This window comes from Penicillium paradoxum, assembly GCF_028828445.1.
Source record: "Penicillium paradoxum strain IBT 22861 chromosome Unknown utg000003l_segment0_segment0, whole genome shotgun sequence".
Lineage (NCBI taxonomy): Eukaryota > Fungi > Ascomycota > Eurotiomycetes > Eurotiales > Aspergillaceae > Penicillium > Penicillium paradoxum.
The window spans coordinates 4,545,734-4,573,373 of NW_026643181.1; the positions used below are offsets into that span (position 1 = coordinate 4,545,734).

Here is a 27,640-nt window from a genome sequence, read left to right on the forward strand (position 1 = left end):
TCATACTACCGCCCTTATCACCGCCTTGGTCTGCGAGGTTCTCGTCCCCGCGGGGAGTGACGTAATAAACATTTATACGGGCGGGCCTGGGGCATCAATCACATGCTTTCTCCGCAGTCTGTTGTTCGACCTTGAGACACCGAGAGTCGTATAATATGGACTCCTGGCCGCTTCCTCCCTAGGGGAGGCAGATGCATTCCTCAATGTGGTCCTCGCTACCATCGCTGCTGGCGCTGCCCATCCTGGGCCTCATCTCTATCCCCCTCATTCTATCAGCATGGGTCACAATCTCCTTCGCATTGATTACACTAGTCCTTAGACTATCACTAGTCTCTGTCGAACTAGTCTGTGGGCTGTTTATACATTTCTTTTCAGTGCCGACATCACCAACTTCGTCATTATTAACCTTCACGGCTTCAGAACCTACATCCCCAGCTACAGGTAGATCAAGAAGAAACTCCAGTCAATCTACACATTCCCGGAAACCCAATGACTTCCTCACTGCCTGGACCACTAGCACGCAGGATGACCCAGCAAACCGTAAGAGAAACTCCTATGCGCGGAGCATGATCGAGGCCCATCTATCCACCTCGACACCACAGCACCACCTGCCCATCAGCGGCGATGAAAGACGAGACTTCGAAGGCGTAGGCGGCTGGCGCTCATACCGATCATCCAAGACCCGCAGCACAAACACTCAAGCAAGCTCAATATCATCCTCATCAGCGCGTAGCACGACTGGCGACGTCGATCAAGACACAGACATCGACGCAGACGAGCGTGCCTGGCTCTCTCTAAACAACCGCCTGGAACTGCCATCGCAACTTGTCACGCTAGCCACAAGCGTCCACACTAGTACGCTGAACAGCCCCCAGAATGAAAGCGACTCGCGCACTGGCCGTAGCAACATCCACTCGCTGGTAGGCGCCGCAGGCTCACGGCATAAGCAACAAGACGGCCCAAGACACCACCAGCGCTCGCTCACCACTTCCTTGCTGACAACATCGGACCGGCACACTGGCACGGGACTTTCCCTGGCGGTGTCGACCAGACCCGACAGCACGACTATCAATTCGAGGGAGTACGGTCAGTCCACGTCGTCCACGGCGCGACTCACGTCCCCGTCTATGACGCCGCAGCCATACGTGCAGTTAGGTTCGAGCTGGAATTCCCAGACGCGTGCTGGTCCCCGCGCGTTCCCTGCTAGCGGTACACCATTTACCAGCACTTACCTCCCCAGTTATGGGGATGGCCTTGGGCACAGCTTCGGAAGCAACAGCAGTAGCGGAAGCGTTGCCAATGGAGGTGGGGGATACTTTTCGCTCAGACGGCCCGGGTCTTCTGGTAGTCATATCCTCTCTGGACGAGTTAGTCCCAGTGCGAGTGGGTGTAATACACCTGGAGTTGGCTTTTCAACCGAAGAGCGTGATTCAGGACTGGCGCGCTTGATGGTACATTATCCCACTAGCCCCAGGCACCGGAGACAAAGTATCTCTGGGCCGAATTCGAGGGGACTGGCTGCTGGTGATCGAAGTGGGTGAAGGCTGTTGTTCTTCTCGTTTCAATATTGTTTCAATGGTGGGTATTTGGGAGGCGTTAGGAGCACATATGATCAAAAAGTAGTACAGATTGTACATAACTCAGATGAAAAAAGTCTCTTCAACTGGAGTATCCATGGCTAACACCATTGGTTCGTCCAGGTCTATGTATCTAGCCAATATGTACCATACAGAATATATCCATAGGAAATGAGAGAGAGGCATACACAAACACCGTGGTCAAAAAAAAAAGAGAAAAGACCCACGAGAGTATACAACCCAAGATATCGACATCACACCTCAGCTCCAGATTTCATAGAACATTATCCACGACAAAGGGAAATATTTTCTTACCGGCATTTATATCATGACTGACGACTTCTCTCCCTCTGGCTGACTTCTTCCATCTCGGCGAGCACAACGCTGTTGAACTCCTCCCAGCCGTCGAGATACAAATGGTGACCAGCCCTGTTGACGACATAAACTTTGGAAGAACCTTCGTCGGCGCGTTTCTCTTCCACGGTAGCGTTTTCGAGGACTTTGCGCTTTTCTTCTTCCAATCGAGCAGCAGCAGCGCGGCCACCAGATACATCCATCCAGTCGTGGTCGCCGTACATGAAGACCACGGGGAGACCCTTTTCGCGCTGAGCAGGTGCTGATGATTCAGATGAAGGGGTGGCCGTGGAGGCAGGCGTATCCTCAGAGGGGGCAGATGAAGCGTCGGCAGTGGAGATTGGGTCAGGGATAGCGTTTGAATTGCTCTGAATCAATTGCCTTCCGAGGCCATGGACACGGTGGATAAGAGGACTGCGAGCGAATGCGCCGGGGGCAAGAATATATGCCAATGCGTACTCGCCGCTACCGCGAAGACTGAAGATTGAGTATGAATAGTCGTGGAGTGCCTTGGCTTCCTCGGCTGGTAGGTGGGAGAAGCGACGAGAAGTCCACCCGGAGACAATGCGAGGCCCTAAAGGACCAGTCCAGCGCACCAAACTGAATGGAGAGATATTGGCCTCCCACAGGTACGCGAACCACTTGGGGAGATTTCGTCGTGGGGGTACAGTGGAGTTAGCCTGGGGTGGTTGGCGGCCAGTGATAAAGCTACCGTCAGTTGTTTTTGGTATTGTCTCAGGAATGGCAGTGGGCGAAGTGATGTCACGCTGGTCCTGGGCGAGCTCGCTGGGCAGGGTTGACTCTGAAGGCTCGGCCACACCCGCAGTGACGGCATATGGGTCTTCCGGGATACCCACTGGGGACGCCAGGATAAGCTTATTCAGGTGACCGGGGTATTTGAGCGCATAGGCGACAGCCATATATCCGCCCAGACTGTGTCCAAGCAAGGTGAAGCGATCGATCTTGCGTTTGATGCGCCATTCTTCCAAAGCATCAACGAACCAAGCTTCGGCCTCTCTGATGGCATCCTCTCTTTCCTTCGCCTTGATTTTGAATGCGGGTCGAGTACTCCGACCCATGCCCAACATATCCAAAGCATGCAGTTGCCAGCCTTTCAGTCGGCTCAGAGGTTCGAAGTTTTTATAGAAAAATCCAAGTCCGGCGCCGTAACCGTGGAGCATGACCAAATGTTGGTCTGCTTCCTCGCCGACCCTCTCAACCGAGAACTCGTTGAGCGCGCGGTCTTTGCCGCTCAGCTCTACCATGCTAGAGCGCCATCGACGAGGGCCGTATGGATCGTCGAGGGAGCTGGTGGTGACTTCACCCTTCTGGTTATAGTCTGCAGTTTCCAAACTGCTTGGGGTAGCTCCGTCGGGGAATTCTGCCGTATTTCCGGTCTGGAGGTGAGTGGGTGGCTCGTGATGCAAGTACGGCAGATAGGAAAGGACTTTGTGTTCGGCCGCTGCTGCAGGTAGGCGCGCCCACTAGATAATACATACATGATCAGCGGCTATGCTGCAATGGGGGCTCCTTGGTTGTGGCTTACCCATTGACTGAAGCCTTCTCGGTATCCCAACGGGAAAAAGGCGCGCGCTGCTGCCGCACCAGCAGCAGCTTGAGCGGCATATGGAGTTCCTGTAGTTGCTGGGACATGGGTTCCATCTGCGCGTCGCTGGTGGCGGTGGATGTCCTCTTGAGACGAGTTAAGTGATTCTGACGCCATTGAAGAATGTTGGCGCTCCCGTGGGAGAGTGGCGAAGACCACTGTGCAAGGTTTGGCCCTGTGCTGAGAGATTGAAAAGGTTGCAATAAATCGCGAGGTTGAATCTGTGATGCGTAGCTTGGGAAGATAGGTGGGTGCTGCTAGGGAAAGTTGAATTGTGGCGGTCATGGACGTATATAAAGGAAAACCGGAGACAAATCGGCGACTCCGCTTAACCCCGGTAGGCTACCAGGCATGCGCAAATCAAGACAGAACAAGAAATCTTCGATGAAAGAAAGCCGGTTAGAAAGCGAAATTTTGATATTGAAACCCCCTAAGGGCAATGGGCGATGGGGAGCCGAAACAGGATTCTTTGTCGAGAAGTATGAGGCGGGCAGTTGTCGATCCAACTTCGCTTCCTTCAACTTCCCGCCTTTCTCCCTCCTTCACATGCGATGACACTCGTCCTGGGCCGGAACGGCCAGTTTTGATTTGACTTCACTCTTCATCTTGGAGCTCTGCTTCTGTACTCTGATTTGTGTGGGATCCTTTCCACCATGGCCTCACCTTTAGACCAGGTGGTCAAGGGTGCCCCAACACCGAAAGCTCGCGCCTTAACTCCCGAGCCATTGAACTCCTCACAATCATCTCAAGGCCTAACTCCTTCAGATCCCTCATCCCCACCACGGCCTTCGACTCCAGACCCGCTAGCAAACCTCCCCTCCTCCCCGCCCCAGATTTACCTGAACCTTCTAATACTCGAAACCTCGCTACGAGCCCAATATTTATCCCTGCGTGAGCGTCGCCGCCAGAATACTTTCTTCCTGCTTCTACTCACTGCGTGGCTCACTTGGTTTGCATACGCTCTATTCCTCCGTCCGCGTGAAGATGGCCGCGGAGTCGGCGGTTCTGTCTACTGGGTGGTGGAGATGGCGGAGAAAGTCGCCCTGCTCGGCGGGGTGGTGACAGCGCTACTCGTCTGGGGAACGGGACAATGGGAGCGCGGCATCCGATGGCCTCGGCGCTGGCTCGCTGTCTCCAATCGCGGCCTGCGTGTGATGAACACCAAAATTATCGTCATTCGTGGTCCTTTCTGGCAAGAGCTACTATCTTATGTCTCAATCCTCTTTCCGTTCTCCATCTCGTTCCTGCCTTCTCCCAACGGAAACTACCATCTTGTGGAGCGTGCTGGTGGTGGTCGGCAGCATCACCAGCAGTACTACCACGGTCCTGGCAGCGAGTCCGGCTTGGTAGAAGAGGACCTCAGCCCGGGAGGCGATTACATCCGTCTCCTCCTGCTGCCTAAGTCCTTCTCCCCCGAATTCCGCGAAAACTGGGACGACTACCGCACCGACTTCTGGGAGAAAGAAAACGAGCGCCGCGCCCAGCTGCGCGTCAAATTGCGCGAGCGCGAGCACCACCTCGCCCGAGCAGAAGGAGGATGGCTCGGCCGTCTCGGATTAGGCTGGCGCACCTCGCCGCGCCGCCGCCCCGCAGGAACAGGCCACCGCCTCGGCCACGGCCACCACTCGTCCATCTCGAAACTTAGCCCGGAGCAACGTGGCCCTTCCTCCCGTCGCAACACCCGCTCCGAGTCCCATTCCCGCACCTCATCCCGCAGCACCACCCCCGTCGACATCGACGACCGTCCGCCCTCCCGTTCTTCCACGTCCGGCCGGCCGCGCCGTGCAAGCACCGCCTCCGGACACGATGCCAGCCCGCAGCAGCGCAAACGGAAGGGTTCTACGCTTCGACGAGGCATCTCACCTCTAACGCAGGCGCAGATTCGGGAGGGTGTACGCACTCCGTCGTTCTCGTCCGAAGACTCTGTGCTGCCGACGGGCATTTTGGAGAAGGATAAAGAGGAGGCTATACCGTCTTCTATCCCACAATTGTAATATTGCACACCTTAGCACGAAACATCGTTCATGCTTATGCTGTTCATATCTCTATACCCTGATTCTTTTTGTTTCCTATCTGCCTCGGTTGCTAGACACTCATCGTTCGCACTATGTTTGGAGGCTTACATTGGCTGTGTATGCATTTCCTTTGGAACATGCTTTCTCTGGCTGTATAGATAAATTGGAATGCCTTGGCTATCGTTCTCTGTTGCATTTGATTTGTTTTGGAAAATCTCCATCCAATTGCATGTTTACAGTGTCAAACGAACGAGTCTCCCAACCAGACTACATATGGTACATGTATCGAATACAACTACAGGTGAGCCAGATGGAGATTTAGTATTCTTAATAGATTAAACTTCGAGTATTCATTCATATTTCTCATATTGAGGCCACTAGTATTTCCCCAAACCCATTCCATACGCCAAACCCAACAAAAAACATGAGATGATATCAATCCCAATGCAATGACAAGAAAGCATGCTCGTAAAAACTGGAAGCAGACATGTCCATCTCCTCTTCTTATGTACTTTGCACGAAGAGAAGAAAAGTGTAGACAGCACCGCATAACCCAGATAGATTAAACCCGGTATACATCATCGTCATCCTCGAGGTACATCAGAATATTATCCTCGTTCATGATCCGCAAGGCCTGGATAGCTTCAGAGCGGGGGAAGACTTGCGAAGCGCCATGCTTGGGCGAGTCGCGGATAGCAGTGTTGACGGCGTTGATCAGATCGTCGACCTTGCTTGTATCGCTATCCTTGAACACGGTCTTGCCCATGAGCGGGCCGAGAGTCTGTCGGAAGACTATCATGCGCGCAGGTGTGATGGGGACGTCTGCAGATGTGGATTGCGTGTCTGTTTGGGACTCGATGAGCTGTGAGGCTGGTCGCGAAGATGCCATTGACATCTGCGAGTCGGTCTGTGTCTGGGTACGGCCTGTCTGGCTCGAGCGCAGGCGCTGAGCACGTGGACTGGCTGTGTACAAGCTGTCTGGGTCTTCGTCCTCGTCGGGAACGGGGGCGCTAGACTGCGTTGCGGTGCCGCGGGTGCGTGCTGTGCCGGTGCGTCGACCGGGTGTGGCGGTGGATGTGCCGCGGGCATTGGTGTCATCATCAGAGTTGTCATCGAGTTCGGCATCACTGTCGGATTCGGAGTCGGAATCGAAGGTGGTCACCTTGCGTCTCTTACGACGCTCGTCCTCGAGGACTTCCTTGAACATGGCGAAACGCAGGATGGCCTCGGCATTTTTGGCGTCGCTCTGATCCACACGATTCGACAAACGTGCCTTGGCGTGTGCAGTGGACAAACGAATCAGGGTCTCCAGAGTACGAGGAGTGATGGGCGAGGTGCGACGCTTGTTGCCAGTGAGTTCATCGTTTCGCAAAGCAGAGTATGTAGCGATAACGTGGTCGGCAGCACCCTTGGTCAAGACGGGCATGATTCGCTTCTTAGCATATTGGATATACTTCTTGATGAAGGGAATACTGATAATTTCCACGTTCTTGCCACGGCGACGGCCAGCGTTAGCAGCATCGATCATACCACCATGAAGCATGACGTTGAACTTCTCGAACACTTCACTTGGCGCATTGCCGTCTTGACGATCTTCCACTCCAACGCCCAGGGTTTGGTTAAGCTGTTCCCGGACTGGGGCACCCTCCTCAGTGCCAGGCTGGCGGTAGCGGTGCATGCGGAGAACGTGCTCCGAGATCCTGCGGTCATGGGTGTCTTCGATGTCATCCGTCACAACGAATAGCAAATCGAAACGAGAGAGTAGGGAATCGGGAAGAGCAATGTTCTTATGCGGATCCTTGTGGGGATCGTATTGGCCATAGATTGGATTGGCTGCTGCGAGAACACTGCAGCGAGCATTCAAGCTTGTGTGGATACCGGCTTTGGCGATTGTGACAGTCTGTTGTTCCATGACTTCGTGGATGGCAACACGATCGACATCGCTCATCTTGTCAAACTCATCGATACAAACCACTCCGCGGTCACCGAGAACCATGGCACCGGCCTCCAGTCGGCGTTCACCGGTTTCTTTGTCAGAGGTAACAGCAGCAGTCAAACCGACGCCGGAGGAGCCTCGACCAGTAGTAGCGATTGCCAATGGCGCAGTATTCAACACAAAACGAAGCAGCTGAGATTTTGCAGTCGAGGGGTCACCGACCATAAGAATGTTGATATCACCACGAAGATGGGTTCCGTTATCCAAGTTCTTCTCCATTCCACCAAGAAGCATCAGGAGGATTGCCTTTTTGATGTAATCATGGCCGTGGATACTGGGAGCCAAAGACTTGGACAACAATTCGAACACATTTCTCTTCTTCGCAATCTTATTGATGTTTCGAATGTCGGTATCGGTAAGGACAGCCTCTGCTATACCTCCACCACTCTTCGAAGACAATTGAATAATATTGTTCGCCATGACCACGGTGCGGAAAGTCGACGAGCCACTGCCTGCGTTTCGGTTACCAAGGGTGCGGTAGATACCCACCAGCTGGATTCTATCTCCAGGCTTGGCAGTATCGACAAGGTCGTCGTCCAGAATGACATCGACACTTCGGGGCAACTGTCCTGCGGGCGCACGTTCGGGCATTTCTTGGATGGAGATTGACTGGTGATCGAGGTATGTAGAGTAGCCGTACTCGGTGATAAGCTAGAAATTCCAACGTCAGTCGCGGAGGCTTGTGTGATTTTGCGAATTTGAAACTCACTGGGTTCTTTTCATCATCCTCTTGAGGGTAAACGTTCAAGCTGGTTGCACCGCTGGCACTCATAGTTTGATCACGATATTTTCTGGCGACGAAACGATCCTTCCTCTCGACATAGTGAACACTCTGCACTACCTTGGGGCGCACCAGAGAGCATTTTGTCACAATACCCTCGAGGGATACCATATGATTCAATTGTTGAGAACCCAATGTGCGGGGATTGCAGGAGAATTCTCCGAATGCGCCAACATAGGCGCAATAGTAGTTCTGTCAATGTCGTTAGACATGAGATAGTTGCGAAGAAGCACCTCCCGATGGATACATACTGTTTCATCTGAGGTTTCTTTAACTGGTCGACCGGGCAGGGTTTTGACGACTGCCTTCAAGGCCATATCAAAGGCTTGCGAGTAATCGAATGGCGAAGAAAGCAGCCTATACGAAGAAACTCCATTAGTCGCTGTGTCAATTCCACTTGATATCGAAGTAATATTTACCCATCGGCCAGCTCCCGGTTGTGTGCTCTGATTTCATCGATGCTGACCTATTCAGAATTATTAGCACCACCTCCTGGCAGGGAATTTCGTCGATCCACGCACTGTCAAACGTCGCGCACCCTTATTTAGCATAACCACAATGTCCGCTCGATAACTGTTCCGATCTGTTAGATGTATATGATAACATCATCGTAAACAATGACGAACCTGCGTGCCCGTGCATCAGCTGGAAAAAAATGACTCGGTTAGCGTAAACAACAAATACAAGATTGGGTAAACATACCTGGGTCAAGGAATTCGGTGGCAGCGCGCACGCGATCCTGCGCGGCCTCATCCCGTAGTTGTATGCCGTCCATGATGTGTGATGCAATATAGTGTAGTGGGAAGGAGGTAGTCGAGGGGGGCCGATGGGATTTCCCGATTTGCTAAAGTGGAACGCGTGAAGGTGCACGCGTCGGCCGCCGCGTCGCCGGATAGTTTTTGCCGACTGACTCAGCAGAAAAAAATTTTTGAAAAGGTATATAAGGCCCCAACTTCCCGATCCTTTTTCTCTTCTTCAAGCGACTCTACGTATGTTCTACTCCCCCCTACAGTGGAAAAAGCCTTCGGACTTTCACACTGGACTTCTCCCTTGAATTTTTCACTGACCTTTTTTCCTCTCACAGTTCAAAGAATCACTTTAGAGTAGACGTCCCCTTTCTAAGCTCTTTAAAAGAGCCACAGAATCTCCACCCTTGCTGATGACTATATGTCCTCGATGCCCTAAAGTGAAACCTTTTTACTCCCGCCTCGACTGTTACGCGTGCTGTTCGCAGTGTCTGTGTTTCGGTCCAGGGAGTGGTGATGATCTTGACCTGGTCTTGACGTCTGACTTCGGTCGGTCGGTCCTGGTGGGTGTCGAGGAGGTCTGAAAGGTCCTCTTCCATCTTTGGTTGTTGGTACAGAGAGCTGTATGTGGGCTGCTGGTCTTATATATACTATTTTCCACGATGGTCCCTATATAGCTCAGGATAGTTCCATAGTGATTGGCCTTGATAGCTAGCTACATAGGCAATAAGACAGTTCCACAGCCCTTGTCCCTTTCGGTGGCAAGGGCTGTGGAACCTGAATCGAACGCTTAATTTTGCTCAAAAGATTTTCCTATCCAACGTCCTATCACATACAGTACAACCAATTTATACTCCGTACAGCATAAAATCTATCTCTTGTTCCGCTATAATACCAATCATAGGCCAAGACCTTGCACGGAGTACATATGTTCAGATCAGTCTGCCAATTCCGTCAATGGAATATCCCAGGCTGCACAATCACTTGCTTGTTCTGTCCCTTTATCTAAACCACATACTGTACGGAGTGCGGAGTAGTACATGGGTACATAGTCGAGGCATATATGTTCGTCTATATGGGCGTTCTCTAGGTTACAGAAATGTTCGACAGGTCAAGTGAAGTAGTCATTGTTACCACTATCATGGTGACATATACGGGGTACTCCGTACAGTTCTATAACGTGGATCTCATCTGATTGAACAGGATGTGTGGCACTGCAAGTCCTAGATTTACATCGTATCTCGCTAGCTTGGGATGCCTTTTCTTTCCCGTTTTGGATCACCGAGCATGTACAATTTTACACGGGTATATATATATATATACACTGCGACTCTAGTATGAAAATTCTTCGCCCACCAGCTTCTCGCTCAACTTCCACAGTCTCTCTGCTTCAAAGCTACTGGTCACCCACGGCTTGACTGTATCAGACAGTGGATCTGCTACATGGGAGTCAATAAGATAAGCGCCGTTGTGAGCTACCGAGTCAGCCTGTCAGTATACTCTCCGTTTCCCGTTTATACATAACATACCTTTAAGAGCCGGATCAAATGCAGCATAGACATGAGTCGCAACACCCCGCTCCAACGGCTTGGTATCGAAGTCTTTCCAGCCCTCCCGGTTGCCCAACGCCTTGTCGGCGCTCCCTGTGGTGATGTTAGCGGCCGTGCATCTGATAGTTACGACTGGTACTTACGGAGTCCATCCAGATCTACACTCCAGTCTAGGTGGTTACCCAGATTTGTCCAGATGACGCCCGGGTGCAGGCTGAATGCGAGAAGGCCGTATTTGAGGCCGAGCTTCTCCGCCAGTGAGATTGCGAACAATATATTAGCTGTTTTGCTCTGGCCATAGGCGAACCATTTGTGGTAACTCTTCCCTGCCTATTCGATATTTAAGTACGGGTGCCCTCAAAGAGCAAAATCCCATGCATCACTTACATCAAAGTTGTAGTCATCGAAGCGGAAAGGACTCAGACGATGACCGTCGCTGCTAACCACGACGATCCGAGGACTCTCAGAAGCTAAAATCTTCTTGATAACCAGATTTGTGAACAGAAACGGGCCTAGGTGGTTAGTTGCCAGGTGGGACTCAAATCCCTCCGGCGAGACCTGATAATCAACCGCCATAACACCGGCATTGTTGACCATCACGTCGATGACTGGAATATCATCCCAGGAATTCACCTGGGCAGCCGCGTCTCGCACACTATTCAGCGACCCCAGATCAACTTTGATCTTTCGGACCTTGACATCCGGGTAGGCGGTCGTTATGTCGTTGGCGATTTGTTGGAGTTTGTCGGCGTTGCGAGCGGCCAGGATCAGCCAGGCGGGTTTGGCTTTGGCGATGGATTGGACGAAGAAGCCGCCCAGGGAACCGGAAGAGACGCCGGTTGTCAGAACGACCTTGTCCTTAATGAGATGGCTGTAATCATTGATCAGCTCGTCGGCGGTGGTATCTGTGTCGTACGGGGGCATAATTGCGATGGCGGGAGTTTCAAGCGCAGCAGGTAGAGGGATAGGGGAAGAGAGAAACTAAACAAAAATTGTATATACAAGTCTATCCCCCTGCTCTCTCTATCCCTCTACGGAGTACAACTTGACCTGATTTATAGTATAATGGCACCACGAGCAATAACGTTGTATCCATCGATGGAGTTAGCGGAAATATCTCTTATGACCGATCGGTCCTTGGTATAAACTCCATTTTGGGCCGATTATGTTAGCTTGGGAAACGCCCTGATGCATAAAATGGGAATTTGTAATTGGCTTGACGTGATCAATGTCCCAACGTACTTCGCAATCAGCAAGCGAATGGGCCTGAATCACGCAGCCAAGAGTTTTAGTCGGTCTGCCACGGCCCACGACTGTTGCAGTCCGCCGCTCCTGGCACGCCTGCAACGTCTATCGGATACAGTATTGATTTGCGTCTTGAAGCCCCGAAAGATGAAAGCAGGGATAATGCTACCACAGACGTTAAATGGCGAGGGTAATCATAGCGATCAGATAAGTCGAGAGTTTCAGAGGATCAGGAGGAGCAAGGAGAATTGGCACATACAGAGAGATTATAAGACAAAGTTACTTGCTTAATTCGTATCATGTATATTGGGCAAGGACTCTTTCTATACTAGACTTTCCATTCATTCCACAGCTATTCAATACCAGCCCTGCGAAGAAGTAGACCGAATGCCATGAGATTCAAGATGACCTCCTACTGGACCTCATCGACTATAAGCAGAATCCAGATTGACTCTGTTCAATGTCGAGTACCCACAAGGGGTTAATGGCCAGATACATAAGTTCAGATTCAATGTCGTACTGGCTTCCAGACATCACTAGGGACTTTCATTGGTATTGCACCATGATACTTGCTCCAACGCTGCTGTGATAGACCTCATTACAATTGCTAGTGTCATGGAGATATCCGCATAAAGAGAAAATTGGTCTATATATTGTACAAAATTTAAATCAAAGTAACCAGGATATAAAAACACTTGCTAAATTACACAATCACTGTACATGGGAGGAGGAGAGAGGACAAGCTCTTCAAAAGTCCCTACCCGAGTCTTCACTTGAAGGTCCAGGACCTCTTCTTGTATTTGGAAGTGGACTTCCGTTGCCCGACTTTCACATGAAGTCCACTGTCAGGCTTGAAGAGACGGTACGCTGGAGTCTTCAGCTTCCACTTGCGATTGCTCTTGTCAAACAGTCGCCGCTCGGGACTGAGCTTGTTGGAATAGGCGCGTCGTGCCCTGCGCCCATATCGTCTGATAAACCTAGCGGTATTGGGCTTCTTGTTTGCGAGTGCGCGAGCGATGGCCTTTTTATGGCGCGCATTTCGTGACAACCAGTTGCTTGTTATTTCGGCTTGTTCATAGAGTTCAGTCTCAAGCTCAATTCGGTCCTCGCGAGGAAGGATGCTCGACAAGGGACTCAGGGCTTGCTCTTGAGCCTTGGTGAGGAAGCCCGTGAGATTCGACTCGTCAACGGCGGAGCGCTCAGGGTATTGTTGTTTCTTCAGTTCGAAAGGCTCCTGGATTGCGTCATCAAAGGTGCGTTTTTTGACTTTCGAGTCGAGGCCAAGAGCACCGGAGGGCGTGGAATGTAGCTTGATCGGACTTGCGATAATATCTTTCTTTGAAGCTGTGCCGCGAAGGATTGTGGCCTGGTATTTATCTCGCACGGATGGCATCGCGGCAAGGGCATCAATCGTCTTTGGGGCAATTTTATAGAGACTGGCTAAGTGCCCATTCCCCTCCATGATACTTGTATGCCGGAGCCGTTTCAGCGTGCTAGCTAATTGCACCATGGTCGGGTAATGAGGGTGCATGTAATCAGGCTCGATTTTGCGCCACTGCTTTCGGGCCAATTTTCCCATCATCCTGCGGGATTTGGTCGCACCCCAGCGACCTTCAAGATGAAGAAGTGTCACAGGAGCATTTATGGGCCTCACGCCATATCCCTTGAGGAACCACCGCCAACCAGGGAAGTGAGCAATGAATTTGTCTTCGAACATTCGGAAGGCCTGGGTAATGTCGTTGTAATTCTCAGATGTCGCGAGCATCCTGATATAGGTCGACCAGTTGAAACCAGTCAATGCAAAGCCTGCTGCCTGGACTTCGGCCACAACTTTATGTATCTTCTCATATTCGTCTCGACAAGCCAAAGATCGCAAGTAAAGCGAGAGTGGAGTATCCAGAGTGAAACGGTGAGCAGGGAGAATTTTGGACTTATTTGCTTTGGTGGATGTTGAGGATGTTAGCGACCGAGAAGACTCTGCTGGCCTTTGTAGAGCTGACGTTGACGATGGTGAAGGGAAAAGTTCGTTGATGTCAAAAGTAACGGCTGTCTTACTGACACCAACCAAGACATTTCCCCAACACTCTTCCACTTGTTTGAACTTGTGGGCTCGCAAGGCAGCAAGCATGGTGGCTCTGATGAATATGATCGGTAATGATTCCAATGCATCATCGGATTGGCGTTGTCGCATGTATTGATTCAAGAGTTGGAGTGCCTTTTCGGGACCAGCCTCTGTGCCGTATGCTTGGATCAGTAGTTGATAATGCTTGGCAGTAAAGGCGTCTAGGGAAGAACCCTCGAACGAACTAGCTGATCGGTGCTTGACTGGTGAGGGGTGAGCATTGAATTGTGTGATTGAGCGAACGAGTGTCTTTTGTGCGTTCTCCAATTCAATGTCTTCAAGCGGCATTTGGCTGTCATTTGCGTTCTCCAGATCTCTCGCAATCTGCATTCTCAGGTTCAACAGGCTGGCATCCATGGCGACTCGACCGAAGCGCGTTTGCATTTCTTGAAAGATGACGTGAACCATATCGCGGTTCCGCTGGTTCACATATCCAAGCAAAAGGATGTTATAATGATACTCGGTGGCTTTGAGGCCAGTTTGGTGCATGGTTCTGAGAGTAGCACGGGCACGATCTGGCTGCATGGCATACACGTAGGCAAGCATGATGGCCCCGTAGGTCATAGCATCCGGTGTCAGTCCTAGCTTTCCAATGCGGTCCAAGATGCGCCGGAAGGAAAACTTGGATACCCTGAACGCATATGCAGCTAAAAGAGAATTCCACATTCGCAATGGAGACCCTCCATCCGCCAAATTCCAGCTTTTCTCGATAAGCTGCTCTGCCTGAGTCAATTCACCATTGTTGAGGTACACCTGTACAACCGTATCGAGGATTGGCCTTGTAATTTGCACTTTGCTGCTTTGCGCCTCTTTGAGCAATCGACGAACAGTTTCGATGTCTCGTCGCTTGGCGAAATGCCCCATCAGTGTGCCAAATGAATATGAATTCAAACGCATTTTGTTTCTCTGCATCTGTGAGAACACAGAAACCGCACCTGATAAATCTCCAGCGGTGGTATGCGCCAGAAGTAGAATGTTCCAGCACACTGTGTTCGGCTTAATACCTAACTCTGCAGAGATACGTTGGAATTGCCGTCGGGTCTCTTGCACATCACCTAGCCGCGCGTGCACGACAAGAAGTGGAGCCACCAATCGGTGAACATCTGGGTTCTCACGTTGCTTAAGGAAGGTTGGGTGGTCTGCCAAGAAGCTATTGAATAGTTCATGAACTTTTGGTGCATCCCCAACCCTGGAAAACCCAATCAGAGCCTCTCTATATGCAAAAACGCTCGGCTTTTCCCAAAAGTGGGCCTCCTCGTCCAAGAAGTAAGGGAGACAGTCCGTCATCTGGAGTTCTGAGAAGCGTCCAATCATCCGATGCAAAACTCTTTTACTTGGTAGTGCATCCGGCAAATCCAACCGATATTGGCGATAAAGAAGGACGGATTTGACGAATTCTGATCTCTCTTCTGACAAGTGGAACAGTTTGATCAGTTCCAAATAATGTATTTGGCTCAAAAGGCCGAGGGAACAGTATTGACGCAACAGTGGAAGCAAAGTCGTTATCGGTGTAAGTTTGACCATGTCGGGAGACATAATGAATCGATCAACTAAGCGACGGGCGAAATCGTTAATTGAAGGTTTTTTCTCATCCTTTAGATGATCCGCTAGGGTAAGGAGGTGCCTTGCGAGGGAATAATCAAGAAACTCGAAACGATTGAATTGAAGCAACAAGGAGCTCAATGTCAGTTGACTGTTCGGTTGTGCTTGCAATATCATTTTCCAGACGTGGTCGATATTTTTCCACTGTCTGGTTTTGACCATGTGAACCAGGGCTAGGCCAATGATGTTTGGTGCAAATGGCATTGGCGTACGAATGATTTCATTGCAAATTCGTTGCAAGCGATGAGGTTTTACCCCATCTTCTGTAAAAAGCTGTGATTTCATGACATTCTTGTAGTCCAACTCGGTGCGATCCTGGGGCCCAATGAGTTTGAAAAGCTCCCATGTTCGTCGCTGGTCCTTGCGATTACGCGATTTACTCAAATAAGCACAGAGGGCAGACCTGAGCTTCGATGGGTATCCGGCTGCAATGTACAGCACCCAGGCTTTGTCGAATTCTGTGCCATTCTTCTGAAGAAAGGCATGGAGGTCGGCGTTCGCTTTCCCGTCCTCCTGGGGAGATTCGGGATTTTGAGGCTCTTGGGCCCGCTCAGGTATATCTTCATGGCTAGATGAAGCCTCTGGGGTAGCCCTGGGAAGGCTCGAAATGGAAACATAACTTCTTGAGAAGCTCAAGTGCGATCTTTTCCTCCGAGACCCAGTCCTTTTTTGGGTGCGAAACAGATGTGAGACTGTCAGCGCTTGACCTTGTCTAGGGTACAAAAAGTCGAGCGATGGCCCTATTCCATCGCTCGATCCTCTGCCTTCATGTTGGGTATTGAGAACGGGGGACGATCGTTGACCTGATGCGTGCAAAAGCGCGAGAAACCAGTTGGGGGTGTCTGTTCCAGCGGCATTGTAATTCCAGATATGACTAGGCAGAGAGTTCTTGCTTCGTACCACACCATTGGAATCCTGAAGTAAACGCCGTCCCGCGTTCTCGAGGCAGCCCGTTGCCCGTTCGAGCATTGCCCTCAATCGTGGCGATGTCAAACCGTAGGATGCCGGGATTGAGTCTCGATCTGCATCGTATTATGTCGAGAAGGCCTAAGTAAATCACACTCATGTTAGAAGATCTGTCTTTGGTGCTGCTTTGACGGCGACAAATAATCGACCGGGTGGTGCCATGCGTACCGAGGAAGAAAAGCTGAAGTCGTCGACTTGTGCGACACAAGATTGCTCGTGCACCGGTTCAGGGCACAAATCAGGTGCTAATAAAAGCCCGGACCTTCTGGTTCAAACGGAAAGGCAATGGATACATCCAAGGTCTCGAAGCTTGTAGAAAACAACGCAAAAGATTCGGAGGTGTTGGAAATTGCCGGGGTTTCACCGCCTTGACTGAGCCCACCACTTCAACCGTGTCCCTCCCACTCCATCAAAAGAACCCCAGATAAAGGAGGAAACAAGACAAATATCATGGATATCACCGACTTTATCTTCAAGGAGAGAGAGGAGGTTCTCCTTGTGGGAGACTACAATGCCTATCGGGCGCACACTACCAGGAAATTACAGAAACTCCGCAAGAAGCTTGGTCAGGCTACTCCCAAAGGTCGCAAGTATACTGCCAAACCAGCTGTCACTGCTGAAAATGTTGGAAGCAATGTGTCGTACGTTGCTGCCCTATCCCTTCATCCTCAATTGCCGTGTTTGACTGAATACTTACCTATTCCAGATACGTACACCTTTTGCTTCTTGGTTCCGAAAGAGCTTGGGCGCAAGCAATGCATATGAAATCGACACATTCCGCAGATCCTTCCGCCAAGGGAATCTCTGGCGCTGCTAGGCGCCATATTATTTCTCGTCTGAACAAGGCGACAGGATATGCGCAGCATTTGGTATCATTGCTCCACGAACAATCGGTTTCTGGGGCGAGTGATATAGATATCCTGGAGGCTCGAGCATATTCGGCGATGATCTCTGGAACTCTGTGGCTCGAAAAGCGGAAATGGGAACAATGTCTCCATGACTACTCCATCGCAAGAGTGATCTACACAGCTTTGGGCCAGAGGGTCAAGAGAGACGCTTTCCGGGACCTGCTCTCAGGGACTGTTGACCCAAGTCTCCGATACGCTGCTTATCAAATGAAACTGCCCCGCTCTAAACCTACCTCGTCGCTGGCCATTGAGTTCTTCCCACTGAATTCGGATATCCGCGCCGAGGTGGAGAAGATCGACCCTTCTTGTCTCGCCGAAGAAGCAGCCGGAACCCGACGAACCGCGGAGGGAGAGGTGCAGGAATTGCCTCAGTCTGTCACTTGGAGGTCACGAACTGTCCCACTGGACGATGCTTCAATCTCCCAATCGCTGGCTGCCGCTTCAGCCGCGGAAGCTCGCCTCACCACTTGGCTGGCAGACGCAGGAAATTCTGCTACTGCTAAGGAGAAAGCTGCTGCATATGACAATGTAATTATCGCTAGCCAGGATGCTGTCGACGCAACAAAAACTGCCATTGATGACCTGGCTAGTGAGGGTGTTGATCCTAGTGACAAGAGAATGCAGGCGCTGCAAATCACTCGGACTGCAGTTAATTACACTCTGGTTGGCTGGCGGGTCGGCCGCAATCGGGTCCTGTGTGGAGATAAAGACGGGTTGTCATTTGAGGAAGAGCAAGCTCCAGCGAATGGAAAAGAAACTGCAAAACACACTGCAGGCAATGGAAAAAGGTTGAATAAGCTTCGTGAGCGTGTCGTGCTATATGACTCAACCCTTCAAAGCTTGGACTTTATCCTCGAGCTTCCAGGTGTGGCGGCCGACTCGGCCTTTGTGCAGGATCTAGAGGCAAAGCGGCACTACTTCCGGGCTCTCAGGTATGATCCCCACGGTAGTCCTCAGAGACTCTCGTTACTAATCGCTATTTTTTCTTTAGATGTCTTTCTCTCGGCAGATCCCATGGTGTCCTCTCAAAGTCAAAGGAGGCTCTTGCGCTTTTCTCCCAAGCCTTGACTCTTGCCAGCTCCGCTACTCCTCAGTCATCAGCAGATGCTGGAGGTGCGCCCAAACTTGACGTCTCTCAGGTGCAATCTAGTAGCTTGGAGTCGACTCTGCGGGAGTTGGTGGCTCAATATCGTGGACTTGTCACTCTAGAGAAGGCCAGTGCCGAAGAGGCGTCGCAATCGACTCAACGGCCAGTGGTGGAACGACTACAACAATTTGCAGGTTCCGGCGTGGACCTCAGTAATCTGGTGCCATACCCGCCTCAAATGCAGCCCATTCCCGTTAAGCCCTTGTTCCTCGACGTGGCATGGAACTATATCGATTACCCACGGGAAGGTGGTCAGCGACAGGAGATCCCCGCCCAGGCGCAACCTCAAGCCCCGGGACCCGAAGAAGAGACGAAGGGCCGTCGCGGCTGGTTTGGGTTCGGCGGTCGCTAAGGCCCCCTTACATGCCATATTACCAATACCCATTCATTTTGATCAGCATTTTATCTTTTATCTCTTTTCAATATATAACGTACGATGTAGAGTTGTGTACAGAGTAGGAGATAGGATGACATGTACGTCGTAGGATCAAGCATAAGCACGTGCCCCAACCCTGAGGCGGGAGTCCCAGATCACGACGCCACTTTGACCTCCAACTGACTCGGGAATGCATTAAGTGTAGTATTCGATATGGATCATTGACTATGGATGCCATACGGAGGACTCTGTACTCCGTGCCCGTCTCTACATATGTACCTATATCCTCCTACCTAGGTATGCAGGCAAACCGTCCCAAACAGCCCATCAAAACGCCCCCGTTATCTCCTTACTTCACGGGCCAATCAGCGTTGACTGGGCTCTCGGGAATTCGCTCGCCGGGGTCACGTCGTAATGGCGATTTACGTCGGCGCTTATTCGGTGGCATTTTGGTTGTGTTATATGGGCTTATGTTGATATCTCCAGACCCGGTTCATACAGGATTCTATGTATGCATCCATCATGCTATGCCAAGATTTGGAGACTAGAACTATGGCAGAGATTGACTCTTCTGCCGATCAAATAATATACACAATACACAATACTCGCTATGTTGTAGATGATTCCATGCCCCTGGACAGGCACAAAATGCAGATAATCAACAAATCCACCTCACCGAGTGGTGTGAATACGAGTGATCTTCATGTACCTGGAGTCTACGGAGTAAGCATATGTAAGTTGTGCATTGATACTGCTGGGCAACCCGCGGGCCTCCGTGTAATTGGTGTTCCGCCCCTGAGCAATCAATTCTTTCTCCCCTCTCCACTTGGCCTTTTTCTCCTTTCGTTCTGGGTCCCTTCCTTTCAGTTTCTTCTTCAATTGTGCTTGGAATTTTGACCCGTGGACTCCAAACATGGTCAACATGGCCAATCTCACCGGGAGCTTCGTCTCGCCCTCGGCAGATGCGACAGTCTCTCCCCAACTTTTCGCGCCGGCCGGCCTCGTCGCCAGCCTCCTGGATGGCTTCACTCTCTGGAAGGGCCTGCTGACTTTCTTCATCGCCGCCGTCCTATACGATCAATGTAAGTGCGATTGCGACATGTATGGCCTTCAAAAGTGCGCCTCGAAGCTAATCTAAACATCCTTATTTACAGTCAAGTACCACTACCTCAAGGGTGCCATTATTGGCCCTATGTACAAGATCCCCTTTATGGGCCCGTTCCTGGAATCAGTCAACCCCAAGTTCACCGAGTACAAGGCCAAATGGGACAGCGGAGACCTTAGCTGTGTTTCTGTTTTCCACAAGTGAGTAGCCCTAATACATTTGGAATTGCCAGATGGTCTCAACTCCTCCCGGTCTATTCACTAACATCTCTTTTCTCCCCCAAGGTTCGTCGTGATTGCGTCCACTCGCGATATGTCCCGGAAGATTTTCAACTCGCCCGCCTATGTCAAGCCCTGTGTCGTGGATGCTGCGCACAAGCTTCTCGGTAAGACCAACTGGGTCTTCTTGGATGGCAAGGCCCACGTGGATTACCGCAAGGGTCTGAACGGCTTGTTCACTCGCCAGGCCCTGGCTATGTATCTTCCCCGCGCCGAGGAAGTCTTCAACTCCTACAACAAGCGCTTCGTCGAGAAATCCGCTGCCCTCAAGCACACCCCGACCCCCTGGATGTCCGAGTTCCGTGAGCTCATGTGTGCTCTATCGTGCCGTACCTTCGTTGGTTACTACATCAGCGATGAGGGTGTCCAGAAAATCGCCGACGATTATTATCTGATCACCGCCGCCCTTGAGCTGGTTAATTTCCCTATCATTCTTCCCTACACCAAGACCTGGTACGGCAAGAAGGCCGCCGACATGGTGCTCGCAGAGTTCACCAAGTGTGCCGCCAAGTCCAAGGCTCGTATGTCCGCCGGCGGTGAGATTTCCTGTATCATGGACGCTTGGGTCAAGGCCCAGCTCGACTCCGCCGTGTACCGCGAGAAGATTGCCTCGGGAGCCCAGGTTGATTCTTCCGAGAAGCCCGCGCAGGTTCTTCGTGAATTCTCCGATTACGAAATCGCCCAGACTATCTTCACATTCCTGTTCGCTTCCCAGGATGCGACCAGCGCCGCCTCCACTTGGTTGTTCCAGCTGATGGCTGATCGCCCCGAAATCCTGGACAAGGTCCGCGAGGAGAACCTCGCCATCCGTAACGGTGATTGTATGCTCCCCGCCACGATGGATATGCTCGACAACATGCCCTACACCCGCGCCGTCGTCAAGGAGACCCTGCGTTACCGCCCTCCTGTCATCATGGTTCCCTACTTGGTCAAGAAGGACTTCCCTATCACCGAGACCATCACTGTCTCCAAGGGCTCGATGATCATTCCCTCCGTGTGGCCCGCCTGTCACGACGAGGAGGCTTACCCCAATGCCGACTCATTCGATCCCGACCGCTGGATCACCGGTACCGCTGAGCAGCAGACCAAGAATTGGCTGGTCTTTGGCACAGGTCCTCACTACTGTCTGGGTCAGACCTACGCTCAGCTGTCTCTGATGACTATGATTGGAAAGGCCAGTATGGTGATGGACTGGGAGCACACTCCTACTCCTGAGTCTGAGGACATCAAGGTGTTTGCCACTATCTTCCCCAAGGTATGTTAAACGTTATCCCCTCTTTCATATGACAATCCACTAACCTATATCAGGATGATTGCCTCCTCACCTTCCGTCCCCGCCCTTGAATACCTCACTTTTTGCACAAATAAAAAAACTGCAAAGGTGGAGCCCAACCCCATTCTCCAGACAGAGAAGGGTTTGGCTAGTTTCCATACGATACCTTCCTGTCCTGGAGATGGGGTGGTTTACTGACCCTTTCTTTCTTCTTTTCTCATTTTTCAATTTTTGGTGCATGATTCACGCTCAAAGGAAAAAGTCTTTAGCCCATTGTTTCTTTATGGAACCTTTCATACCCTTGTGCAAATAAGCCCCCTGTTGTGATTATGATTTGATTATGGTTCTCTTTTGCCCGTGAGGGGTCGCTCGGGGGTTTTTTGTTTCTTTTCTTACAGAGTGACTGCTTCTAGAGCCATGCACATTAGAATAATATTAATCCCTTTTTCTGGAATGTCTATATATCAATTTACGTGTCTATTGTCGTGGATCAAACTGTATATATCTGCTCAATCATCATGTCTTATACCAGCTAATGTACTATTTCTATCCGTCGCGTTCTCTTGGGTTTCTGTGGCTCTAATCTTCGCAAAGCGGCCAGTAGTAGATGAAGATCAGTTCTCATGGAATGATAACAACGACAGCTTCTTAAAGGCTTGTCCTTTTCTTGCGTAGTATAACCTCCTTTTGCTATTCTATATGGCATGTAGTTCAAATAAGATTTTACTTACGAGGTCCTGTTCACCAAATGTACACTCCACTATATATCCGTACTACTACTATATATACATCTGTAGATAGGACTTGCGTAAAAAGGCATCCACGTATTTCTCAATTTCCAATCAACCACCTGCATCTTACAATCTATCCAAACGAAGTCCCCTACTGATCAACCCAACATTGCCCACAAAGTCTGCATCCAGAAGTCCTTCTACACAAACAAAATATTCTAAACCAGTAGGCGGTCAGACCCGGCATATACTGACATCACACTTATCGTATTCCACCGGACCTCGGGTTGATAACGAGAACTCCACCGATTACCCTCCGCAGCTCAATTCCAGAATTGACAAAATGGCTTCAACATTATCATCCAAGATCCAGCGCTCAGCTGTGCTCTTGTCCTCCACTGCCGCCAGAACCCCAGCGCGCAGTGCCGCCCCAGCCTCGGCCTTCCACCGAGCTATCTCCGCAAGAGGCCTGGTCACTTCACCCCAGACTCGAGTCCTCAAGCCTCTGGCACAACCATGCACCTTGCAAACCAAGCCATCCCCGAGCAAGAGCTTCCAAGTCCAGACGCGGTCGCAGAGCACGAAAACGGATAAGTTCCGACAATGGGGCTTCGAAGAAGTATGTATTCCACACAATCCGGTTTCACATCCCAGAATAAGGATTCCGGAAACTCTATAGTAAACCAATCGGTGAAAATCAAGAACAAAACGCTAATAGAATCATAGATCACCGCCGCACTTCCCTCGGGACAGAATACACCGACGCACAAGCCCATAATCCTTATCGATGTGCGCGAGCCTGCTGAGTTGACCGGAACCGGTATTATCCCCTCGGCGGTTTGTATCCCGTTGGCGTCGCAGCCGGATGCTATGTACTTGACCCCAGACGAGTTTGAGACTCGCTTTGGGTTTGCTAAGCCTGATCCTGCGGAGGGGGAGGGCGAGCCGGCGCAGATGGTTTTCTACTGTAAGGCTGGTGTGCGGGCGAGGGCGGCGGCGCAGATGGCTGTTCAGGCTGGGTATGATCCTGAGACCGTGGGAGTTTATGATGGCAGTTGGCTGGATTGGGAGAGGAAGGGGGGTAAGGTTGAGAAGTGGGAGGGAGGGGATTTCTAAGTTGATATGGAAGTAATGCTGGTTGAATGTGTGGGATGTATTGCTGGGGATGCGGCGGTTGGTGGTTGAGGGAATTGTACATATTACCATTCATATCGCTAAAAAGGACTCTGTAGGATAGTCGCCTGAATCTTAAACGCCATGTGATCTACGGATATGGCAAATGAGTAAAAAGTATCATTTCAATTCACTGTAACAGAAACAAAAGATCTGGTATCGACCAGGCCTTGCTTTTCCTATATCATATACAGACGACTTCTCTTCCTGTTCATCCATCAAGTCATGGTCATTCATTGTATGTTCAAATCGCAATCAAGAAAAAAAAAGAACTTTTCCACTTTTGGATAGTAATTGTCATAGCTCCATAGATTTCGATTCGTTTCCTCCACACTGGCTATGATGGAACCGATGGCCATGAGGGCCGACGGAGAACAAAGCTCGCTACTTACTGGCATTGGATCGTTAAGATTCGCGAGCGAAAGGATAGGTCCCGCAAGCCTGGAATGGGTCCGGTGCTGAGGATGCTTGATCTGGAGACATCGCACACCGGAGGGAAGCCCTAAGACCGAAATCAAGGAATGTCGAAGACGGGCTTGAGCTTCTTGACCAGAGCCCACTCCTCCATAGAGACATCGGATCGGTAGAACTCCTTGAGGGTGTCGATACTGGCACGCGAGATGTGCGAGATCAGCTGGTCCTTCTCTTCGAGGTGACGACCGTACATGGGCTGGTTAGGACCCTCGACCTTGACGGCGACAGAGGGCTGGCCTCTCTTGCAGACTGGGACAGCCTTGTGATCACGCTCGATGGATGTGCTGTAGAAAAGATGTGTTAGAATTCAGAACAGAATAGATAGAGGAATGGAAGAAAAACTTACACTCTGCCGATATCGACAATCTCCTTCACACCAGCGGCGTTGGTCCGGACCGCAGCCAGAGGAGTGTGGAGACGCAGGCTTCCTTCGATGACATCAACACCGATAACGATGGGGTCAGTCTTGTTGAAGACAGCAATGGGCTTGATGACACAGGGGAAGATGGCAAGGAGCTTAGCCTCCTCCTTACGCTGCTCGGTGAGCTGAGCCATGTGCTCAGTGAAGCTATCGAACAAGTGGTAAATGATGTCTGCCGTGAAGACCTTGACACCAATCTCGTTGGCATAGGCCATTGCGTCCTTATCAACCTTGACATCGAAGCACAGCATGACAGCGAATTCCTTGTGCTTCTCAAGCATGGTTCCGGCCATCATGACATCACGCTTGTAAACGGGACCGATGGAGATATTAGCAACAGGAATCTTAGACACCTTGAGGAACTCCAGAAGAGCCTCAAGAGAACCCAGGGTGGAGGCCTGGACGGTGACACCACGCTGATCTGTAGAGACGCGGCTCAGAAGTTGCTCCAAATCGGACATGACCTCCTCCTCGAGATCCTCCTCATCATCGTCAGGGCCGACGACAAGCATGCGAGAACCGGCGATAGCGTGCTCCAGGTCGTTGGCAGCAATCTTCACACCGAGGGCGGCCTTGACCTCCTTGTTGTGAACATACTGAGACTTCAGACGCAGTTCCTTAAGCGGTGCTGGTGTCAGAAGAGCACGAATATTTGTTGTAATAGGTCCATTGAGACCGCACATCACGATACGATCACCCTCGCGAAGAACACCGTTGGACAGGATAACATCAATGGTGGTACCAAGACCCTCAATGACCTTGACCTCCAGGACGGTACACTCGACCTCAGACAGATACATCAGCGAGTTGGTCATACGCTCCTGGGTCAGGCTAGTAAGGAGCTTCAGCATGTCAGGAACACCTTCTCCAGTGTGGGCGGAGGTGGGAACGAGAGAGACGTTGCGAGACAGAGACTTGTTCTCGAAGAACAGCTCGGAGTTGAAACCCTGCTCGGCGAAAGCAAGCTTGGTCGCCTCAAGACGACTGCGGAACTCGTTCTGGACGCCCTTGTTCTGCATAGCCAGACTGTCTTCGAAGCCGTTGTTGTCGATCTTCTTCCAGCCATAGAGACGATCGATCTTGTTCAATGCAACAATGAAAGGAGTCTTGCGATCACGCAGCAAGCGCATGGACTCGAGGGTTTGGGGCTCGAGACCGTGCATGATATCCACAACCAGGATAGCAATGTTGCAAAGGGAGGAACCTCTTGAACGCAGGTTGGAGAAGGACTCGTGACCGGGAGTATCGATAATCAACAGACCGGGGATCTTGAACTCGAACTTGCCATCCTTGTTGACAACGGTGGTCTTGGTGCGCAGGGCATCGACAGGGAAGTAAGTGGCACCGATCTGCTGGGTAATACCACCTGCTTCGCCCTCCTGCACGTTGGTCTGGCGAATCTTGTCAAGCAACTTAGTCTTACCAGTATCGACGTGACCAAGAATACAGCAAATAGGGGAACGGAGATCATCCTTTGAACGAGCTGCCATAGCCTCCTCGTGCTTAGCCTTTCTCCGCTCTGCTGCCTCAGCCTTTCTTGCCATAATGGCCTTCTGGTTTGCGCTCTGCTCTTCGTCAGATGAGTCTTCGTCAGATGAATCGTCCGAGTCGGACTCAGATTCTTCTTCTTCTTCCTCCTTCTTCTCTACAGCGGCGGGTGTCTCAGCCACAGGCTTTTCTTCCTCATCTGACTCAGCGTCCCAGCTGTCCTTGACGTCCTCGTCGGCAGCCTGCTCCCAGTCCTCAATGGCATCTTCATCTCCTTGAGCAGCGGTAGCGGCAGCAGCCTCGGCCTTGGCCTTCTCCTCAGCCTCCTTCTTCCGGCGTTCATCCTCGGCCTCACGCTGAGCCTGAGCCCGAGCGGCAGCGGCCTCGAGGTCCTCTTCCTGCTTCTTGCCAGCTCTCTTCTTTTTGTTCTCATAGACAGGACGCGCCTTCTTCTCACCGCCCTCCTGCAAGCCAGCGACCTTGCCACCGGCGGCAATCATTTGCTGCATACGCAGTTCGTTGCGCTCCTTGGCCTCCTTCTGAGCCTTGGTAAGCAGCTTGCCTTCTTTGCGGAGCTGCTCTTTCTTCTCGCGCTCCTTCTCCTTCTTGCGCTCACGAGCCTCTGCGCGCTTCTTCTCTTCCTCCTCATCGAGAAGTTTTTGCTTGGCTGCGGCAGCCTTCTCTTCCGCTAGAATTCGCTCCTCCTCCTCACGCTGCTGTCGAAGAGCCTCCTGTTGCTTCTGTAGAGCTGCCAAGTGAGGAGGGAGTTTCTTTTTCTTACCAGTCTCTGCGACTGGTGTGGCGGCGGCAAGTTCTTCCTTCTTGGCCTCGGCGGCAGCAGTCTTCTTGGCTTCGGCCTTCTCTTGCGCTGGGGTAAGCTTTTTCTTTTGGGCAGCCTGTAAAATAAAAAAAAAAAGTACGTTAGTAAATGGAGTTGACTCGTAGCATAGTTTCTCAACAGAAAGAAAGGTTTGAAGACCTACCTGCTCCTTCTTGCGCTGCTTCTCCTTCTCCTTCTTTTCACGCTCCTTCTCCTTCTTGCTCTTCACGCGGAACTCGCCCTCGGGCTCTGCCACGACAGGCTTGACAACCTCCTTGATGGGCTTAGTCTTCTTGCCGGCGAAAACATCGTCGTCATCGAAATTGCCCTCCTCGGGCTGCTTGCTAGCCAGAGAGTCGGCACCCTCGGCGTCTTCACCCTCAACAAAATCGTTGACCTTGCCCTTCTTAGCCTTCTTGGCCTTGTTCTTTCTCAGAGCAGCCATGAGGCCACCGACTGGTGCCTCTTCCTCATTCTGATCTTCTTGGGGCTGCGCATCGACTGGGGCATCGACAGCGGGAGCAGATTCGCCGAGATCAGCCTCCCAATCCTCCTCCTGTCTCTTATTACCCTTCTTCTTGGGTGCCATTGTGAAGATATAATTCTCTTGGGGTGTGGTGATTTATGGTCCGGTTTGACTGGTGGCCGGAGAAACACAGAGGGCGCACAAACGGAGTTAACCGGTTATTTGCGAGCCGTGGTAATACGCGTTAAAGGGAGAGGATGACGATTAAGTCAAACAATAGAGACAATCCCCAGAATGAAAGGCAGAGAGAAAGATAGAGCTCTCTGTTAGGTGGGCCAAGGGAGGGGTGTGGGAAGGGAAAAGAATTTCGGGAAGAATCATTGACAGTGGGGAATGGCATCTGACTTTCCAAGGTTCACT

General features: G+C 51.2%; 10 protein-coding genes across 10 annotated transcripts; 5 read left to right on the plus strand and 5 right to left on the minus strand.

Annotated features, from left to right (window-relative positions):
• Positions 1-203: 203 nt before the first annotated feature.
• N7457_003524 (uncharacterized protein) lies at positions 204-1,541 on the plus strand (the record flags this gene model as incomplete). The annotated part of the gene is made up of 1 exon (XM_057174569.1): positions 204-1,541. One exon carries the CDS (start codon positions 204-206, stop codon positions 1,539-1,541), a length of 1,338 nt encoding a protein of 445 aa, XP_057034720.1.
• A 362-nt stretch (positions 1,542-1,903) lies between these two features.
• On the minus strand, positions 1,904-3,822 carry N7457_003525 (putative alpha/beta hydrolase; the record flags this gene model as incomplete). The annotated part of the gene is made up of 2 exons (XM_057174570.1): positions 1,904-3,415; positions 3,478-3,822. 2 exons carry the CDS (start codon positions 3,820-3,822, stop codon positions 1,904-1,906), a joined length of 1,857 nt encoding a protein of 618 aa, XP_057034721.1.
• Positions 3,823-4,190: 368 nt separating this feature from the next.
• N7457_003526 (Spo7-like protein) lies at positions 4,191-5,531 on the plus strand (the record flags this gene model as incomplete). Its single annotated transcript, XM_057174571.1, has 1 exon — positions 4,191-5,531. One exon carries the CDS (start codon positions 4,191-4,193, stop codon positions 5,529-5,531), a length of 1,341 nt encoding a protein of 446 aa, XP_057034722.1.
• Positions 5,532-6,114: 583 nt separating this feature from the next.
• N7457_003527 (MCM DNA helicase complex subunit MCM3) lies at positions 6,115-9,104 on the minus strand (the record flags this gene model as incomplete). Its single annotated transcript, XM_057174572.1, has 7 exons — positions 6,115-8,199; positions 8,258-8,521; positions 8,581-8,686; positions 8,749-8,795; positions 8,851-8,902; positions 8,956-8,974; positions 9,032-9,104. The coding sequence occupies 7 exons, from the start codon at positions 9,102-9,104 to the stop codon at positions 6,115-6,117; spliced, it is 2,646 nt and encodes an 881-aa protein (XP_057034723.1).
• A 1,303-nt stretch (positions 9,105-10,407) lies between these two features.
• Positions 10,408-11,549, minus strand: N7457_003528 (uncharacterized protein; the record flags this gene model as incomplete). The annotated part of the gene is made up of 4 exons (XM_057174573.1): positions 10,408-10,550; positions 10,605-10,718; positions 10,769-10,955; positions 11,013-11,549. The coding sequence occupies 4 exons, from the start codon at positions 11,547-11,549 to the stop codon at positions 10,408-10,410; spliced, it is 981 nt and encodes a 326-aa protein (XP_057034724.1).
• A 1,090-nt stretch (positions 11,550-12,639) lies between these two features.
• N7457_003529 (putative translation regulator (Cya5)) lies at positions 12,640-16,563 on the minus strand (the record flags this gene model as incomplete). The annotated part of the gene is made up of 1 exon (XM_057174574.1): positions 12,640-16,563. One exon carries the CDS (start codon positions 16,561-16,563, stop codon positions 12,640-12,642), a length of 3,924 nt encoding a protein of 1,307 aa, XP_057034725.1.
• A 447-nt stretch (positions 16,564-17,010) lies between these two features.
• On the plus strand, positions 17,011-18,967 carry N7457_003530 (signal recognition particle subunit SRP68; the record flags this gene model as incomplete). Its single annotated transcript, XM_057174575.1, has 3 exons — positions 17,011-17,201; positions 17,267-18,400; positions 18,460-18,967. 3 exons carry the CDS (start codon positions 17,011-17,013, stop codon positions 18,965-18,967), a joined length of 1,833 nt encoding a protein of 610 aa, XP_057034726.1.
• Positions 18,968-19,904: 937 nt separating this feature from the next.
• Positions 19,905-21,718, plus strand: erg5 (C-22 sterol desaturase erg5; the record flags this gene model as incomplete). The annotated part of the gene is made up of 4 exons (XM_057174576.1): positions 19,905-20,073; positions 20,146-20,296; positions 20,381-21,629; positions 21,683-21,718. 4 exons carry the CDS (start codon positions 19,905-19,907, stop codon positions 21,716-21,718), a joined length of 1,605 nt encoding a protein of 534 aa, XP_057034727.1.
• Positions 21,719-22,721: 1,003 nt separating this feature from the next.
• Positions 22,722-23,494, plus strand: N7457_003532 (rhodanese-like domain-containing protein; the record flags this gene model as incomplete). The annotated part of the gene is made up of 2 exons (XM_057174577.1): positions 22,722-22,997; positions 23,105-23,494. The coding sequence occupies 2 exons, from the start codon at positions 22,722-22,724 to the stop codon at positions 23,492-23,494; spliced, it is 666 nt and encodes a 221-aa protein (XP_057034728.1).
• Positions 23,495-24,065: 571 nt separating this feature from the next.
• N7457_003533 (putative mitochondrial translation initiation factor IF-2) lies at positions 24,066-27,343 on the minus strand (the record flags this gene model as incomplete). Its single annotated transcript, XM_057174578.1, has 3 exons — positions 24,066-24,309; positions 24,372-26,830; positions 26,918-27,343. The coding sequence occupies 3 exons, from the start codon at positions 27,341-27,343 to the stop codon at positions 24,066-24,068; spliced, it is 3,129 nt and encodes a 1,042-aa protein (XP_057034729.1).
• Positions 27,344-27,640: the final 297 nt, after the last annotated feature.